The sequence below is a fragment of the Balaenoptera physalus genome, assembly GCF_965194825.1.
Source record: "Balaenoptera physalus genome assembly, chromosome: 16".
Lineage (NCBI taxonomy): Eukaryota > Metazoa > Chordata > Mammalia > Artiodactyla > Balaenopteridae > Balaenoptera > Balaenoptera physalus.
Window position 1 is genome coordinate 84,218,013 of NC_138898.1, and position 18,306 is coordinate 84,236,318.

Sequence of the window (18,306 nt, forward strand, 5' to 3'; positions counted from 1 at the left end):
CCCCCGCCAAACCCCGCAGCCCAGGGCTGGGGGCGTCGGGCAGGAAGGGCAGGAGCAGGCCCAGGCTGTGTGCAGGCCAGGCTGCCCGTCCCTCCTGCCACCAGCCCTGCCCCCAGCCCAGCCAGACCCAGCCCGGGGGCTCTGGCCAAGGGCCTTCCTCCGGCTCCATCGGGGCGGCAGGAAGCTCCGGCTGCTGAATAATTGAAAAGAAGGCTTTCAGCTTTCTCCCTCCCCACTGCAGCGTCTTCTCGAGGGTTGGGTAACAAACAGCAGTGCCAGCGCCTCCTGAGAGATACTCCAAGAAGGCAGGGAGGAAGCTGGCTCTGCTAATGCCCTCTCTGCCGGCCTGCCCAGCGCCTTCCTCCCAGGCCTCGCCCCGCAGCATCTTCTGACCCGCGAATACTGGTCTCTACGGGTCCGTGTGGGCTGGTATCTACTAGTCTTCACAAGTTGGCACTGATTTGGTACATTATCTACCTTCTGTGTTCTGATTTATACCGATCTATACGTCTTCCTGGTTAACTCATGCCTGTAGTGGTTTAGACTAGCTGGCATTGTTTATGGGTAGTACTAACAGTTAACACTTATACACAGAACTTACTACATTCCTGGGCACGGCTGCACTGTACATATGTTAATTCCTTCACCCCTAATGGTGGGGGTACTTATATTAACCCCATTTTACAAATGAGGAAACTGAGCACAGAGGTCAAGTCACTTTAGGGCACATAGTAATTGATTTGAATCCAGCCTGGCTCTTCTGTCACTTGCTGATCCGTACAGATCTGTCTTGGTTAATGTGGACCGGGCTGTCCCTGAGAGTCAGACCTTTCTCCAGGGCAGAGGCCACCAAAATCGAGGGCACCAGGCAGCAAGAGAGATCTTTTTGCAATGCAAAGCTGACTGTGACCTCCCCAGCTCAGCAGCCTTCACTGGCTCCCGACTGCCTGCAGGGTATGGTCCCAGCTCCCCCAGCCCCTCCTGGCCCACTGTGCCTACCTGTGCATGAGCCCATGCTCTTCCTTTTCTCCTCTCCAAGCCTTCTTCCCACATGCCCCACACTCTGTGCAAGACAGCCTTCCTCCCCTTCTACATCCACCAGCTCCTACTTATGCTTCAAGAGTCCTCCTCCAGGAAGACCTCCCAGCTTTGATCCTCCCCGAACACACTCCAGCTCAGTTGATGTCTCTGCCGCACGTCTCCCATCCCAGCACTTATCTTGCTACCTCACAATGCTTCTCCCCCTGCATCTCCTCTGGTGAGCCTCAGACTGGCCACTCACCGAATAGCTGTGACATGAATGAGTGGCCCGCCCCTAGAGCTGAGGGGCCATCTCCCAGTCCTGTGGCCCTTACTCACCAGCCGCACCCGCTTGGGCAGGGAGCACAGGGAGGGCCTCTAGTTTGTTCCAGCCATGACCTGATTACCTTTGCCACCTCCCCACGCTTGTGTTCACGGGCTGGAGGTCTGGAGAAGGGTCCCCCCGGGAAAGGGAGGGGTTGACAGGAGAGCCCCCTCCCCAGGGTACTCTGGGGACACATCCCCTGTTGTCAGGAGTACAGCCTGGCTTCAGGGCAGGGACTGGGGTGGGGAAGGGGCACACCCAGATTCCTTGGACACAGTGGAGATGGGTTTTCTTTGCCAGCTTCATAAAATATCTTGACAAAACCATTGTTGTTACGCACTTATTTTTACAAAGACCCAGACTTAGTTTCACAAGCTAAGTGCCTGGTTTCATGTGTGTTTGTCAGTTCCATCACGTTTCTGACAGTTACAAAGAACTCTTTCCTCCAGGAAACTCCGGAGGCACATCCCTCCCCACCCCCCTCCCCACACGGAGCTTTTTCTCTGGGCGGGCTCACCCTGTGTTAGTGGTCCCCACCTTCACGGGAAGGCTGTTCGCCATCATGCATCCCCCTCCACCCTGACCCTCTTAATCCCAGGTCCCTGGACCTCGCCGTACCCTTGCCTTCAGCCCGTGCCGTCCCCTGCTTGGACTCCCCCTTCCTTAGACTCATCCTTCAAAGGACCAGTGTAAACACCCTTGCCTTTGTGAAGCCTTCCCTGACCATCGCAGGCAAAGGTAGACCCTCCATGGTCTCTTTTTTGCTCCCGTACCATTGGGGCGGGGGGGCGGTGAGGGGTAATCAGGATCTGTCTTCATAACAAGCTTGTCACTGAAAGAATGAACAATCCCACCACCTTATGAGCTAGGGAGTATTGTCTCCATTTTACAGATGAGAAAACTCAGGCTCGGGGAGGTTTGGTGACATTCCCTGATCACCCAGGGAGAACTGGTATAACCAGAATTCAAGCTCAAATCTTCTGATTCCAAACTGGTGCTGCTTGTTCCTGAGCCAGCGGGAGCAGCAGAAGGACCTTAGTGGCAAGAAGGTGGTTAAACTGTGTATGACCACAGGTCAAGAGTTTACTTGAAGTTGTAGGAACCTGTACCTTTGAGGGTGCAGAGGCCCCGAGTCCTGACAACATCACCGGGTAGGTGGGTCTTTGGCAGGCAGGGGTGGGGAAAGGAGCCCCCAGGGGAGTGAGTGCTGCCCCTGGGGGAGAGAGGCTTCTGAGCCCCAGGAGCAAAGGGGGCCCCTGGGTTGGTGCCATGGGGGCTGGAGGCTGAGACACTGAAAGTGAGTTGGGAGGGGTTTGCTGAGGCCCGTGGGGATGGGGGAAGGTGGCCCAGGTCATCGTTGCCCTGGGCTCCGGCCTCTGCCCTCTCCTCCCTCCACAATCAACAACCGTGCTTACCCTTGGGTCTCAGTCCCCAGCTATGTGATGACATCCCCCAGTCAGACCCAGAGCTCAGCCTTCTGGACATCTTCATGTGGATGTCCAAGGACTCCTCACCCCCACCATGTCCAAAAGAGGACAGTCACCACTGACAAATAATCATCACCACTTATGAGACATTCATTGTGTGCCAGGCACTGTGCTAGCATTTCACATGCATTAGTCCTTTACCACGACCCTACGAGGAGGGTGCTGTTATTAGTTCCAATTCACAGGCAAGGAAACTGAGGCACATAGTTTAAGCCACATGATCAAGGTCACTCAGCTCATGAGTTCCCAAAGAGCACGGCCCTGTCTCCCCGCCTCAAACCATGTTCCCCGCGGCATGACCCAGTCTCCTTCTCAGACACATATGTGGTCCACTGTTCCCTCTCCCCAGACCTGGTCCAGCCCCTACCACCCTTAGCATCCTACCCCTCTGAGCCCCGGGGTGAGTGATGATCTCATTAGCTGAGAGGCCTCTGTGCCTGTCAGCAGGCTGGACCCTTCAGTACAGATGGGCTATTTCCCCTTCAATTAATCTCCACCAGCAGGACTGGACTTGCAGGTACCGGCAGCCAGACTGCGTTCCATCCTGTCCTCAGCCAGGCCTGCTCAGGGGACCCAGGCTTGGGACTGAGGGAAGGAGGCAAGCCCAGGGACTCAGCAGTGAGGCTTGGAAGTCAGGGCTATGGCCCTTTAACCACTTCCTGGCTGTCAGAAGGGGAGATGCGACCCCCCCACCCCTCCCCCCAGTCAGACAGCATTAAATTCATGACTTAATCTGCACATGCGTTTGACTGGCCCAGCATCTGGGCCTGCCCTTGGGACCTGACCCAGTGCTGGGGACAGCCTCAGGCTGAGCTCTGGGGGGAACTGATGTGGCCCTGGCCACTGGCTACAGCAGCAGGAAGGAGGTGGGCTGAAGGCTTGGCGGTATACATACATAGTCAGTATTACCTAGATTTCCAGAGCAGGAGAAGACCTGTGGGGTCTTTGAGTCCAGTCCCTCATTGTCCAGTGGGGAAACCAGGGTCCAGAGACGGCAAGAGACTCGCTCAGGGTCTCACAGCCAATCAGGGGTCAAGAAAAGACTTCCTATGTGCCACCCTGCCTCCAAAGAGACACAGCATCAATGTCCCCAAGGACTTTAACAAGTCAGGGTCAGGGTCAGTGTTATGGCTCTAGACCTCATAGCTGCCTGACTGACCCCCAAAAGCCCCTCACCCTTAACACAGCCCAGTTTGCCCTCCATATTCCCCATCACAGTAAATGGCTGCACCATCCCCCTGGCCACCCAAGCCAGAGACCCGGTGTTACCCAAGGTGCCTCCCTCCACCCCACACCCAGTCCGCCAACAGTCCTGCCCAGTCTGTCCATCTATTTCTTGACTCCTGGCCAGGCCCCAGCTGCTCTGGTGTCCCTGTCTCCAGCCCCTCTCACCCCTTCTGGGAAGCCTGCCCTGACCAACCAGGCGGAGATGCAGACACTCCTCAAATTCTCTTTTATCACACTACACCGAGATAACTACTGGTTTCCCAAACCAGCCTGTGAGCTGCCAGAGGGTCAGGATGGGGTCTTGCTTGTCTCCAAATCTCCAGCATTTGTTGCTGGGGGAGGGGGCGAGTAGACGCTGGGCGAGTGTTTGTTGTGTTTGTTGAGTGAATATAATAGTTTATCTCCTATTTGAGTAGTTCCTGTAATGGGGAACTCACTCATCCTGGGATGAACTGCTTAGTTTTTTAAAAGTTTTGATTGTTAGGGGAAAAAATCCTACCTTGGACTTAGCTGAAGTCCACTCAAGATGACTTCTCCGCAGGAGTCCTGGCTTTGTCTTCTGGAACCACCCAGACTGGCTAGGGGCTTGCTCCCCTCAGTGTGGTTCAAGGTCCAGCACAGGTGAAACTTGTTAGAAATGCAAATTCTCAGAGCCCACCCCAGATCTACCGAATCAGAAATTTCAGGAGTAGACCATAGCCATCTATGGTTTAACAAGCCCTCCAGGTGACTCTGCTGCCAAATAAGATTTGAGAACTGCTGCTGTAGAACCGGCTCCCAATTGCTCGTCCACAGATGGTCTATATCAGAATCACCTGGGGAACACTGACAATTTCACCCCCAGAGATTTTGATTCAGTAGGTCTAGGTAGGAATCACATATAAAATACAAGACACCCAGTTTAATTTGAACTTCAGATAAACAATGAATAATTTTCTTTTAGTATAAGGATGTCCCAAATATGAAATTCATGAAATTCAAATTAATTTAACTGTGCATCCTGTATTTTTATTTGCCAAATCTGGCGACCCAACCTACTTCTTTTTTAATAACTTTATTTATTTATTTATTTTTGGCTGCTTTGGGTCTTTGTTGCTGTGCGCGGGCTTTCTCTAGTTGCGGCGAGCGGGGGCTACTCTTTCATTGTGGTGCGTAGGCTTCTCATTGCGGTGGCTTCTCTTGTTGCGGAGCACGGGCTGTAGGCACGCAGGCTTCAGTAGTTGTGGCACACGGGCTTAGTAGTTGTGGCTCATGGGATTAGTTGCTCTGCAGCATGTGGGATCTTCCCGGACCAGGGCTTGAACCTGTGTCCCCTGCATTGGCAGGCAGATTCTTAACCACTGCACCACCAGGGAAGCCCAGCCCAACCTACTTCTAACAAGTTTCCCAACAGATTCGGCCAGGTTTGGCCTAAATCCTCTACAATCCTTCAAGTATCTGAAGATTGGGATTCTGACCGCTTGTATATTCTTATCACCTCACCATTCTAGACATATTTTTGTTGACGTAGCCTAAGATACCATGTACTTTTGGCAGCCACATCATGATACTGACTCAAATTGAGCCTGTGACCGCTGAAAACCCCTAAATCCTTCCTAAATATGCTGCTTCTAAAGTATGTCTACCTCATTCCAATTTTAGAAAGTTAATTTGGGATCCAGCTTCAGGATGTGGCATTTCTCACTATGCTGTTTCACCTTCTTAGACTCCTTCCATCTTTTCAGTCTGTTGAGTCCTTTCACATTCTGACTCTGAATTTATGAGCCTTCTCAAGTGGTGTCCTCAGTGAATCTGATCATCAGGTTATCAGAGTTCCATCCAGTCAATGGTGGACATATCGGATCAGATGTGGGTGAGGACAGAGCCCTGTGGTCTTCCACTAGATAGCCCCATCTAATGTGACATCGACCCATTAATCAGCTCCCTTTGAGCATAGGTTAATCTATCCACCAAATAAAACAGTACAGAATGTTAGTTCCCATCAGCACAATGTCTTTTTCTTCTTATGAAATCTCACAAGGATTCCGTAATAGATAATATCAGATACCCCACAGAGAGACTCGGTGCCTGCAGTAACTAACTCCCTGGTCTGCTGGTCCAGCAACCCTGACTTGGAAAGAAGTGGGCTCAGTGTGCAATGACTTGCTCTTAGGGTCCTGGGCTCTCCTCTAGGGGTTCAGGGGTCATTCTTTCAATAACGTGCCTCTGATTCCTGCCTGGTGCTCTCCATCACCAGGTGAAATTGCTAGAATCCACCATCTGTCCTAGTGAAAATCCAGACAGCATCTGCCCTCTGTCTTCACATCCCTCTCCTTTCCTTCAGTCACTCCTGAAAGATTGCCTTCAGCAGCCTAGCCATTTAACCCAGGCATTCTCCCAGTGTCAGGGATAGGATTTCTCAGGGTCTGGAGATCTGAGTGCCTTCAGAACTGCTCCCACCAGCTTCCCCTCCCCTGCCAAGGAGCTCAGGCCAAGTTCTAGGCTGGGGAGCCTCAGAGGGAAAGCATGCAGAGCAGCATTACTCAGAACCTGGCTCCACGGGCTCTCACTGGGACCCAAGCACTTTGTCCCCACACCCTCAGTGCACCTCCTGAGTTGCCAGGTGCTGGGTAGGCTCTGGGGAGCCAGAATGAAGGGATGGTCCCCTCCACTCAAAGGGCTAGTACAGGGGTCAGATGCAAACAATAAATTGAGCCTCAGTATCTAAAGAGGTGAGGACAAAAGCTGTGGGGGCACAAGGAGGGAATGACTCATCCTTCCTCAAAAGCAGGGAAGGCTTCCCAGAGGAGGTGACATTTGAGCTGGGCCCAGAAGGATGTGCCGGAGTTCCCCAGGTGGAGAGGAGAGGAAATGGAATTCCAGCACAGTGGAACCGCATGGGCAAAGGCACAAAGGAGTGAGAGCACATGTTTGGGGACAGATGACCCAGGCTGAGGGGCTGGATGTTGGCTACAGGATGAGGTGTGGCACAGGATGAAGTTGCAAGATAGTGTAAGGCAAAATGCAAAGGGATCTTGCAGGCTGTATCAAGGACTGCCCAGCATTCCTCTGTCCCACCTCCCTTTTTGCCTCCTCCTTGTTCCACCCCGGGGTGCTGGGCTCCACATGTTTCAGGCACTTTGCTGGCCCTAGGAGTTGAGGCTAAACTGCCCTCAGCCCTCAGGGGGAGCCAGACCTGTGTGCCCACAGTGACACAGTGAGTGGCTAGAGCTCCAGGAGGGTCGCACTAGCCAGAGCGGGGGGGGGGGGGGGCGGGGGCTTCCAGAAAGTGGGGAGGCCTGTGAGCAGTGACTTTGAGGTCATGCAGGAGGCAGGTGCAGAGCACCCCAGGGAAAGGGAGCAGCAGGGGGAAAGGCCTGGATGCAAGAGGGATGGAGAATCTGTGTGGGCGCAGCAGGGGGACGGCTAGTCCAGGAGACAGGCCATGTCACGACTTGAAGCCAGAGTGACAGGAAGCCACTAGAGGCTGTTAATCAGGGCATGATTTGCTGATTTGCTCCTGGACCAATCTCCCAGGTTGCTGATGGAAGATGAACAGAAAGAGGTCGGGGATGGGGGGACAGACAGGATGCTGAGGCCAGAGTGGACCAGAGGGAGAGGCTTGAACTGAGGCGGTAATGAGAGAGGAGGAGATGGATAAATGTGAGCAAAGTTGAGAAGAGGGAATGAGGGACCAAACTTGATGTTGGTGAGCTGTGGTGGGCCAGGACAATGGGGTTCTCCAAGCTCCATGCGTGTCCCTGGCTGGAGGCCGTAAGCTATGCACCGGAGCCAAGGCAGGTAGCAAGCAGGGATCCCAGAGCTTTGTGTGGCGCTTGGTGAGTGGGTGATGCCTGTGGGGTACCGTCGGAGAAGGCCTGGTGGAGCTGGGGTGCAGGGCTGGGCTAGGGACAGACGGGAAGCAGGGTTAGAAGAACAGCTTTGTTCCATAAATCCCCAAGAGCCCTCCTCTTCGGAAGAATCTGGGTGATGCTCCCAGGCACAGGTTGGGAACAAAGGCTCAGAGAGGAGCAGTGACATCGTCAGGATCACAAAGCAAGGAGTAGAGAGTAGAGAAGCCTGACCTAGAACTCAGACATGTGCGGGGATGGACGTGTGAAAGGAGCTTGTGTTCCCATTACCACTGTCACCTCCTTTCAGTGTCCCCTTCACAGCCTTTTTCCTTTCACAGCCCCCCTCTCTTCTCGGCCTTTCAGACTCCATGGCTCTGAACACCCCTCACCCCCCATCACTTTGAGGCCAGTGAGGGGAGTATGTGTTTGGGCGGGGAGGTTGTACCGAAGGAGGGCCCCATCTGGGATGTCCAGACATGCCCAGTTCCTTCTCTTCTCACCTCCCTCCACCCCTTCCCTCCCTCCCATCCCACTCCCTGGGAAGGAGGCCTCCCTGTTGCTTAGCAACTAGCAGAGCCTTGGAGAAAGGAAATGGAAATAGCTCAGGAGGTGCCTCCCCTCTGCTAAGATAAGTCCTTGGTGTGTGTGTGTATGTGTGTGTGTGTGTGTGTGTGTGTGCACACGCGCGTGTACATGCGCAGGGTGCATGCAGGCACATGCTCTACTTTGGGTCTAGCATGAAGCCACAGCTTCTCACCTCCCAAGCCATGCTGACTCCTACCCCATCCCAAGCCGGCAGGAGGATGTGGCTGCCTGGAGAGTTAATGTCAGTGCCACTTTTGGTCACATCCTCAGAAGCAGTGTTCCCAGAACAAAGGAGGGGACAGTCCTGTGGGCTTCAATCAGGCCCCTACCTAGAATGGGCTTTGGAAAAGTTAGCCAAATCCAAGTGGGAACTGAAAACTGCATCTGAGGTGGGAATGGAGTTGAGCCTGGAGAAGGTTCCATCTTCCCGTCTCGGCAGGGCTGACCCAGAGCAGCCTGGGAGGGGGGAGCACATGTGGTCTGTGACTCCAGGGGCCAGAACCAGGAGAACGGGTACTGGGGAGTGAGAGGGGGTGTTAAACTGAGCCTGAAGGAAAAACAAGAATAAAACCAACAAATTTTCCCAGAGACCGACTTGGTTGCCTGGGGAGCTGCCAGCAGGCAGGGGCCAGGCAGGCAGGCCCAGGCATTGGTACAAGGCAGAGAGGGTTGTCCTGAGTGGTTACTAGGTCCCTGGAGATGAGAAGGTTCCTTAGGGGCCATCTAGTCCGGCCTGAATCCACCCACCTTACAGATGGGGAAAGCCCAGTGTCCGATTCCCCCCTCATGCCCAGGGTGTGACCCAAAGGTGCAAACCTGCCACCAGCCCGGCTCTGCAGCATGAGGGGAAGCGGATTAGAGCCGTGAGCGGTCCTTTAAATCTCCAGGATTAACCCGCGCCGAGAGGAGCTTAGCAGGTGGCCGAGAAGTGACCATCCCGCCGGGTGTCTGTGTCTACCCCGCAGGGCCGAGGCCAGCAGCTCCGGGAGCAGCCACCATGTCCTCCACAGTGAACAACGGGGCGGCCAGCATGCCGTCCCCGCCCGACGCGGCGAACGGCTTTCCGCAGCCGGGCGCTTCGTCGGGGGCCTGGCCGCGGGCGGAGGAGGAGCTGCGCGGCGCGGAGCCCGGCCTAGTGAAGCGCGCGCACCGCGAGATCCTGGACCACGAGCGCAAGCGGCGCGTGGAGCTCAAGTGCATGGAGCTGCAGGAGATGATGGAGGAGCAGGGGTGAGTCGGTAGGGGGCGGGGCCGGGGCGGGGCACTGGGGGCGTGGAGGGAACCAAGGGCGGCGCCGGGGCGGAGCCAGCGTTGGGACCCGGGAGCCTGTAAGGTCAGAATCTGAACCATTGCAAGCCCAGCCGAACTTTCATTCATTTATTAGTTTATTCTACCAATAAGCCGTCTGGAACTCCTGCTCTATGTCAAGCTCTGACCTGGGCTCAGATTCGCAGAAGCCAAGGAGACACAGTCCATGCCTTCCAGAAATATCCAGCCCAGTGCAGGAGAGAGGCCTGTAAACATCAATGATAAATCAAGGCTTCAGTTTCCCCTTCTATAAAATGGGTGGATCGAGCTGCCTCGTCTCTGCCAAGCAGATGCTGCAGCCAGGCAAGAAAGCGCAATGGGCCCCTACTATGTGTGAGGGCTGCCTGTGGTTTCAGCAAAGGAATCTCACCCAACAGCCACACCCGGAAACTTAGGTTTCACCCTATCTAGTTCAGAACCAGTCACAGGGGCACACAAGTGTGCCAGGCACTGTGCTGGGCAACGCTGGACCCCAGAGCCGAATCAGAGTCACTTCCTCAAAGACCGCCCTCCCGATCTCTATTCCTTCCCCATCTCAGAAGGGAAACAAACATGTTAACAACCAACTCCACCATAAGACAGATTAGAATCATGGTTATAGGACAGGACAGGAGAGGGTCAAGTGCTTCAGGAGCTCAGAGGTGAGATTATGAGAGAAGACATTTGAATGGGCCTTGAAGGACGTGTAGGAGTTCGTCAGGCTGAGAAGGAGGGGTTGTGCATTAATCAGTAAGGATTTAGGGACCTCCCCCTGAAAATCCAGTGGAGACAGGACAGCCCTCACACGTGGAGCTAGAGGCAAAGAAACAGAGAACAAAGCCATTCCCATCTGTGCAGCTCCAAGGAAAGCTGGTACTCCCAAGCCTCCCTTTTGCATCTGCCCTGAGTACTTTGAAACTACTGGGCTGGCTGTTGATGGAGTCAAAGTGGGGAGCAGGGCCTGCCCATCAGGCTTGCACTGTCAGTGAGCTGAGAAATCAGAAATGCTCAGTGCATTAGGGCCTGGAGCCACATGGGGACAGACAGCCTGTGTACAGCAGTCCTTCCAAACCACATCTTTGTCTGTTCATCCAGGCCTCCTGGGCTCCCTAAGAGGCAGCCAAGACAAGGCTCACTCTCCCGTTGGAACCCAGAAGACACTGAGGCTCAGACAGAGATAGTCACCACCACCCAAGGCCCTCAGGAAGGCAGGGCCAAGGCTGCCAGGCAGGGCCGCTTGTAGGAAAAGAAAGGGGCACAGGGACTTGGTGTTCACCTCCAGGTGGGGACCAGGTGGGGGTGGGGAGGGTCCCTGCAGAGAGGGACGGATGGGTGGAAGGCTGCTGAAGACAGACAGTAAGGAGGCTTCCAGCTGGCAATGAAAACAGGTTTGAGGAGCTGTGGATGTGGCCAAAGAAATGAGCTCCCCAGGGGCAGGGTGGAGTAGCGGGTGCGGATGGAGTATCCTTCTGCAGAGAGAGTCCCAGACCTTAATTAAACCTGCAAATCCTGCTGAATTGGGAGACTCGAGGAGTGAAGGGAGTGTGGGCGTGGCTGGGGAACAGGGTGACTGGGACAGTAGAGTACCAGCCTTCTGTGCTTCATTCTAGGAAAACACCCCTTTCCCCTCCCAGAGCCCCGCCCCTTCCCCGTCACAGGGCCCCGCCCCCTTCCTAAGCCCCTTCCTCTTCACTGAACCTTCCCTTGTGGAAAGCCCTCCCCCTCACAGAGCCCCAACCTTTCGGGGGCCTTCCGTCCCCTACCGCCCCACCCCACCGGTTGCATCTCCCCCTGCACTGGGAGGCTTATTATCCGACGAGGGCAGCCTCAGGTGGAGGGGGACGGCATTTGGCCGTGTCCTTGGTGTCCGTCCCCTGGCATCAAGGACTTACGCCTCTCTAGGAAGCACCCATCAGGCCTCCAGATGTTCCGTCAGGGGCCCTTCCCCCACCCAAGCTCTCACTACAAGTGGTCCTCAGACTGGAGTCTCCCACAAAGCTAGCTCTCAAGTTACCATCCACCTCCCCTCCCCATCTCTTAGGGGCTGCGCGGTCCGTAGAGGGCACAGCCACTCTGGAGCCCAGCAACCCGGGCTTCCAGCCCTGGCCTGTGACCTTGGGCAAGTCACAGCTACTGGCCTGTTAAATAGGGAGTTGTTCTGGGAATTCCTTGGCCGTCCAACGGTTAGGACTCCACGCTTTCACTGCTGAGGGCCCGGGTTTCCACCCCTGGTTGGGGAACTAAGATCCCGCAAGCCGGGGCGGGGTGGTGGTGGTGGGGGGGATAAATAAATAAATAAAAATAAGAATAAAAAGTTTTAAAAAAAATTTTTTTAAAGGTGGGGGGGCAGTTGTTCCGAGTGTCCTGTGGACTAAGGGACATGCAGGGCTCCCGCACGCGGAGCCAATCCCCAGAAAGTGCTCCACAAACACTAGAGACCTTTGCTCTGTTATAAAATCCAGCCATTAATATCCATTTCTAGAAACGCTGGGTCATTCGCATTTATTTACCAGCTTCTCAGGCATTTGACAAATATTCCCACTAGTCACAGGAACACACACTCTTTGGCCCTGTTAAAAAGAAATCCCTTCCTTAATGTTGATGGATGGCGGCTAATTCACTGGTGATTGACGCTGCCTTCGGAGTCATCTTCCTGGGCAGCCGCCACGTGCAGCCGGCAACCACCTTGGGGGTGGGGACAGCGCCCCCAGCTCCGGCCCCAAACATCCCCCCACATCCTACCCATGCCCCTTCCCATTAGGACCCTGGAGGTGGACAGAGCACGGCTCTGCCCCTAGCTGGGTCTGGAGCTTTGAATCCTCCCCTCTCCCTGTTCTGTTCCCTCATCTGTAAAATGGGAATAGTAAGGCCACCCACCCCCCTCAGAGCTGTGGTGAAGATCAAATTAATGACCCAGGAAGTAATTATCTAGGAAATGCCGGATCTGGGCAAAGACAGGCAGAATGAAACATTTTCAACGCTGGGACCCTCTTTTAAAATGCATTGTCGGGACTTCCCTGGTGGCGCAGTGGTTAAGCGTCCGCCTGCCAATGCAGGGGACACGGGTTCGAGCCCTGGTCCGGGAAGATCCCACATGCCCCGGAGCAACTAAGCCTGTGCACCACAACTACTGCGCCTGCGCTCTACAGACCGCGAGCCACAACTACTGAGCCTGAGTGCCACAACTACTGAAGCCCGCGCACCTAGAACCCGTGCTCTGCAACAAGAGAAGCCACCGCAATAAGAAGCCCACGCACAGCAACGAAGAGTAGCCCCCGCTCGCGCAACTGGAGAAAGCCTGCGTGCAGCAGTGAAGACCTGACGCAGCCAAATTTAAAAAAAAAAAAAGAAATGCATTGTCCCCTCCCCCCACCCCAGCCCCAGAGGGCAACCCAGGAAGTCCCCAAGCAAAAATGACTTTGGCACATCCTTCCCGAAGAGTGAAGCGGCAATGAGGGAGCCAGACTGGCTTGGGAAGCAGCTGAGCCAGTAGGCTGTGGCGCTGAGACAGGCAGCCTTGCCCTGCCTACCCGCTTCCCCTGTCCAAGCCCTTGACTTTTAGCCAGCCAGGCCTCCTGCGTGGCCTTAAGTTGGCAGGTGCTGCCACATCCGCAGGGAGTGGATGATTTGGATACCAGCCTCCCTCTCCTCAGCCTTTGCCTCCTGCGAGAGCAGAGGGGAGAGGCCCAGGTGACTCCTGACCCGGGACCACGCTGACCTGGGAGGGGTCTAGGGTAGAAAAAGGCAGGGAGCCTGGGACGACTAGACCCTTTGTCCCCACAGCTCTGGGACAAATAATCCTCAATGAACTCCATTTATGGAGCACCTACTACGTGCCAGGCACTGCGCAAAGTGCTTTATATGCATCATCTCCCTTAATCCTGTGACGACCTTGAAAGGCAGGTTACTATCCCGTTTCACAGATGTAGAGGCTCAGGCTAAGAGAAGTAGGCGGACTTGTCCAAGGTCACAGAGCTAGAAAGTGGGGGTGCTGGGATTCGAAAACAGGACGGCCTGGCTCTTCTGCCTCTCCTCGTAATGTCTGTGGCCTCAGCTGAGAGGTGTGAGGGGAGAGGAGACTCCAGGTGGTGGTCACACTTGAGACCACTTTGCCCGATAACCAGATGTCCTCCCTGGGTCCCAGCTTCTCCCAGCAAGAAACCCCGGCGCATAGAGGGGTCTTCCTGAGTCAGGTCAGTCCAGCAACAGCGGCCCCCCAACAGCAGGTGCTGGCGTTAGTCACCTCGCCTTACACCTGCCGGCTCTGGGATGAGCCCTAAGTCCCTGCACACATCCTGCTCCAGGTCTTCATGAAATCCTGGGCTTCGCTCCCACCTCGCAGCCTTCACATGCTCTGTAGATCCCCAGGCATGCGGCTTGGACCCTGGCCTGGAGCCCCTCCCATACAGCTGGGGGTCTGGCCCAGCCTTGCTCTTGGTCCACCTCCTTCCCGACCCTGCCAGGTCCCAGGCCCCCTGCTGATGGCCCAGCCAGCTGGTGTCTCCCTCCCAGGGGTCTCTGAGTTGGGGGCTCGGCAGTGCTGAAGGGCCGGTACTGTTTTTCTCTGTGCTGGTGACGATGACAAGCTGTTCTCCTGAGGAGAAGGTGAGATGGAAGCAGTTCCTCTGAGCCTCCACTGCTCAGAAAAGGACCAAGGATATGACTCAGGGGATGTTTACAGCAGGAGGGATTCCCTCCTTCAGAGCCCGGTGACCGAGGGCTCTGTCCTGCTCAGCAAGCAAGGCCTAGGGACCTCCGGCTGAATGCTAAACAGGGACCAAGGTGGACACTTACAAGCCAAGGCCCAGGGCGGGTGAAGCTGGGTCAGTGGTGTCAGCACAGCAGGACCTGAGACACACACACTCCTGCGGAAACGGTGGGGGGTTGGAAGAGACGGGTTCCTCCCCCTGCCAGGCCGGACTCCATCCTCCCTATTGGGAGGGGTAAATTAGGAGATTGGGATTAACATATACACACTACTATATGTAAAATAGATAACCAAGAAGGACCTGCTGTATAGCACAGGGAACTCGACTCAATATTTTGTAATAATCTATAAGGGAAAAGAAGCTGAAAAAGAATATATATATGTGTATATATAACTGAATCACTTTGCTGTACACCTGAAACTAACACAACATTGTAAATCAACAACACGTCAATTAAAAAAAAGAAAAGAAAAAAATGGTTAAAATGGTGAAAAAAAATCCTCCCTATAGTGGGCCACAGAGGTGGCGAAAACTATAGAGGGTGACACCCCAGCTGGGGGTCAGGGGACACATGGTTAAGAAGTAGGTATTGCTCCCCTCCTAACGGCCCCCCCTGACATATTCAATCGGTTCCCGAGCCCCAGCCATTCTCCCTACCAGATGGTATTTCGTCCACGTCTCCCCCTCCATCCTCACGCCCACTCTCTAGCTCTGACCTCAGCACCTGCCCCCTGAACCCCTGCCGTAGCCCAGGGCCAGCCTCCCTCTCCTCCAGCCACATGGCCACCAGAGGCATCTTTCCAAAATGAAAATTCCACCTTCGAACTCTTCAATCCTCTCCATCACCATCTACTCATTTATCAAACATTTTTGGATGCCACGTGGGGCAGGCAAGGTGCCAGGTGCTGGGGACACAACAGCAACTCAGACAGACAAGGTCCCTGCCCTCAGGGAACTCCCAGGCCCGTGCAGGCTGCAGAGGAGTCAACGGATGATGAGTAGCACACGAACCACCTGCCAGGAACCGGGAAGCTCGGTTTGCTATGGAAACACAAACGCTGACACCTAACCTGGTGGGGGGGGTGGGAATCCATCCGCTGTAAACATGCCGTGAGTCACATCTTTGTGCTTAGCCATGGTTACTTCCGCAGAGTAAACCTGGAAGTTAATTTATGAGTCAAAAGCTGTATTCATTTTTCTTTAAGCCTTTTGAAAAGAATTGCCAAATTGCTCTCCAAAAAGGCGGGGTCAATCCCAAATGCTTGCTGAAGGAGAGGAAGGAAGGAGAAAAGAGATGGGGTCCCTGAGAGGGAACAACATACCATTTTCATGGACAGGCTGAGTGGGGCGGGCTGGGCCTGCTGTGTGCACAGAGGGTGGATGGTCAGATGACAAAGAAGATGGGACCCCGGTTCCTGTTTGGTCACCATATTTTCTGTCCAGGACAACGACCTGTAGCCCAGGAAGGGGAGAGGGTGGGAGCCTGGGACCCCAAGACTCAATCAGCAGCATCCACTGGAAAGCTGCGTGTGCTGGGCACAGGGCCGGGGGCTGGGTGAGCACAGAGCCCCCCCACCCCGGGAGCAGCATGGACATGGGCTGAGAGACCAGGGCAGCTGTCACAGTGGTGGTGTGAGAGAGGTTACAACCAAGCCCAGGGTGTGGGAACAAGGATGAGGGGTAGATAATTCTGGGCTTTGGTCCCTAGCCTCAGGGAGGGAGGGAGAGCGGAGTAGAGAAGTCGGGAGCTTCCATCCAAGGCCCAGACTTCATCCACCCCCCATCCCAAGCTGGGAAGCAATGGATCTACCCCTGGGATCCTGGGCCAGCCACCGGGCAGCCTAGACCTTGCAGAGGCGGGGATGCGCTGAGAATCTCCCCAGGCTATTGTGAGGATCACAGGTCCTTGAGGTCAGGAAAGCAGAAAAGGCCATGTATGTGTCAAGGCCAGGGGTCTCACTTGTCCCCTAAAATGTCTCCAGAGAATGACTGCAGCCTGGACGTGGGAGGGAGGCCTGCCCTGGGGTGGGGGAGGGCCAGGAGGAAGGACTCCGTCTCCCCTGGTGGGTCTCCCCACTTCTGGGAACAACACTTCCTTTAATTTATGTGTTTGTTTGGCTGGTAGTTTGTTTTAGTTGATTGGTTGGCTGAATTGGTGCAAAACGGGTAGGCCTTGAGCACTGAGAATCTTGGTGGTGGTGTGACCTTGGACAGGTCCTTGCAAGCTGGAAAGTGCCCGCATGACTGAGGGCTGGGGGGATGGGCTGGGGGGCGGGCAGGTGGGGAGAAAACCAAAGCCAAGACAGCAGTTCTCATCTTCCCTGTGCCCCACAGGTACTCAGAGGAGGAGACCCGGCAGAAGGTCAGGACTTTCCGGCAGATGCTGATGGAGAAGGAGGGAATGCTCACCAGGGAGGACCGGCCTGGGGGCCACGTGTGAGTGCTGCCTGGGTGGGGGAAGGGCACAGGGAGAGTGCAGGCTCAAGCAGCAGCTGGGGGCCAGAGGGACCTTTCCCAGGGCTCCCTAAGTTGGTCGGGGCTGGAGCGAGGGAGAAAGAGGAGGAGGAGGAGAGGGCATGGGTCTTGTCCACTGGAAGCTCTGGCCTGGCCCGGGGCGCTAGCTGGAGCCGCTGGGCACCTGGGCATCCCCGAGGCCCTCCCCCTGTGCCCTGGGTTCTATCTATCGCCCAGCAGTAGGGGAGGCACCCCAGATCTCAGCTCAGGGAATCCTGGGCTGCGAATCAGGAACTTGAGAAATGTTCTCACCCTAGTGTTGTCAGTGGCAGATAGGCTAGTCCCTCTGCCCCAACTACTACCACCTATGAAGTGGCCTCCAGAGCAAGCACAGACTCTGGAGAATAAGAACTAAGGCACCAAATGCCATTGCTGGCTTAGCCAAAGGCTTATCGGGTACAGAGAGCACGGGCTCTGCGGCGGTCACATCTCTGCAGCTGTCACAGGACAGGAGGAGCACCGGGGTGCTGTGGCCCCCCGGGTGGGCTTGGGATCAAACAGGGAAGTTATAGGGAGGCCGACTTTGTCTCAGATCACAGGAGAACCGTCAGCCACTCAAAACCATATGAAATGGCGCAGCTGCTGTAGGAGGGCGGGGACTGCAAGTGTCCAGGCATGGCTGGCTGACGGCCTCTTGCTGGGTCCCTAAGTCCCTGTGCACCTTTACTGGCACAAAAGTAAAACGACAGCAGCACCTTCTGAGCGATTTTCCTGTTGCCGTTGTCTTGAGGGCAAACAGCATGGCAGGAGTAGATGGACCTCGATGGGCAGCCGGGAAGCCCTTTCTGCAGAAATTCTAGACTGCTGGGGGCTCCCGGGGTGGGGGGTTCCCCTCCTAACCCCGCTTAACCTCACCCCTCTGGCTTGAATAGGAGCAGAAGCAGTCAGGGGGGCTTCGCTGGAGGTCCGGTGGTTAGGACTCCGTGCTTCCACTGCAGGGGGCGCGGGTTCGATCCCTGGTCAGGGAACTAAGGTCCCACGTGCTGCACAGCGCGGCCAAAAAGAAAAAAGAAAAAAAGAAGAAGCAGAGTCATGGCAGCCTCGGGTTTGTGGGGGGCTCATGGGTGATCTGGGGGAGCCTGGCTCAGCGGGCCTGCTCTCTCCTCCCCGGAGGTGGGAAGAAGTCATACCACCACCACCTCCTTCTCTCCAGCTTCCCAGAACCCACAGCACCCCTCAGCAACTGCTGTGCCCACCTCACTGATGCCCGAAGGTCCCCACCACCACCAAACAGGGCGAGGCCCTCCCTCCCTTCCCTTCTCAAACCTCCTGACAACCAGATGCTCCCGCTGCTTCCCGCACCACCTCCAAACCCACCA

At 55.4% G+C, this 18,306-nt stretch overlaps 1 protein-coding gene and 1 long non-coding RNA gene across 2 annotated transcripts in view; one reads left to right on the forward strand and one right to left on the reverse strand.

Moving 5' to 3' along the window:
- Nucleotides 1-18,306, forward strand: part of SRRM3 (serine/arginine repetitive matrix 3) — a 54,921-nt gene that overhangs the window by 11,426 nt on the left and 25,189 nt on the right. Inside the window, 2 exon segments of the mRNA XM_082429578.1 lie at nucleotides 9,443-9,707; nucleotides 16,808-16,909. Coding sequence (XP_082285704.1) covers nucleotides 9,475-9,707; nucleotides 16,808-16,909 — 335 coding nt within the window. The 5' untranslated portion in view covers nucleotides 9,443-9,474.
- LOC309645067 lies at nucleotides 125-9,432 on the reverse strand. Its single transcript, XR_014254719.1, has 3 exons — nucleotides 9,294-9,432; nucleotides 8,807-8,993; nucleotides 125-5,372 (listed from the first exon to the last, which is right to left on the reverse strand). It is a non-coding gene; the product is annotated as an uncharacterized lncRNA (long non-coding RNA).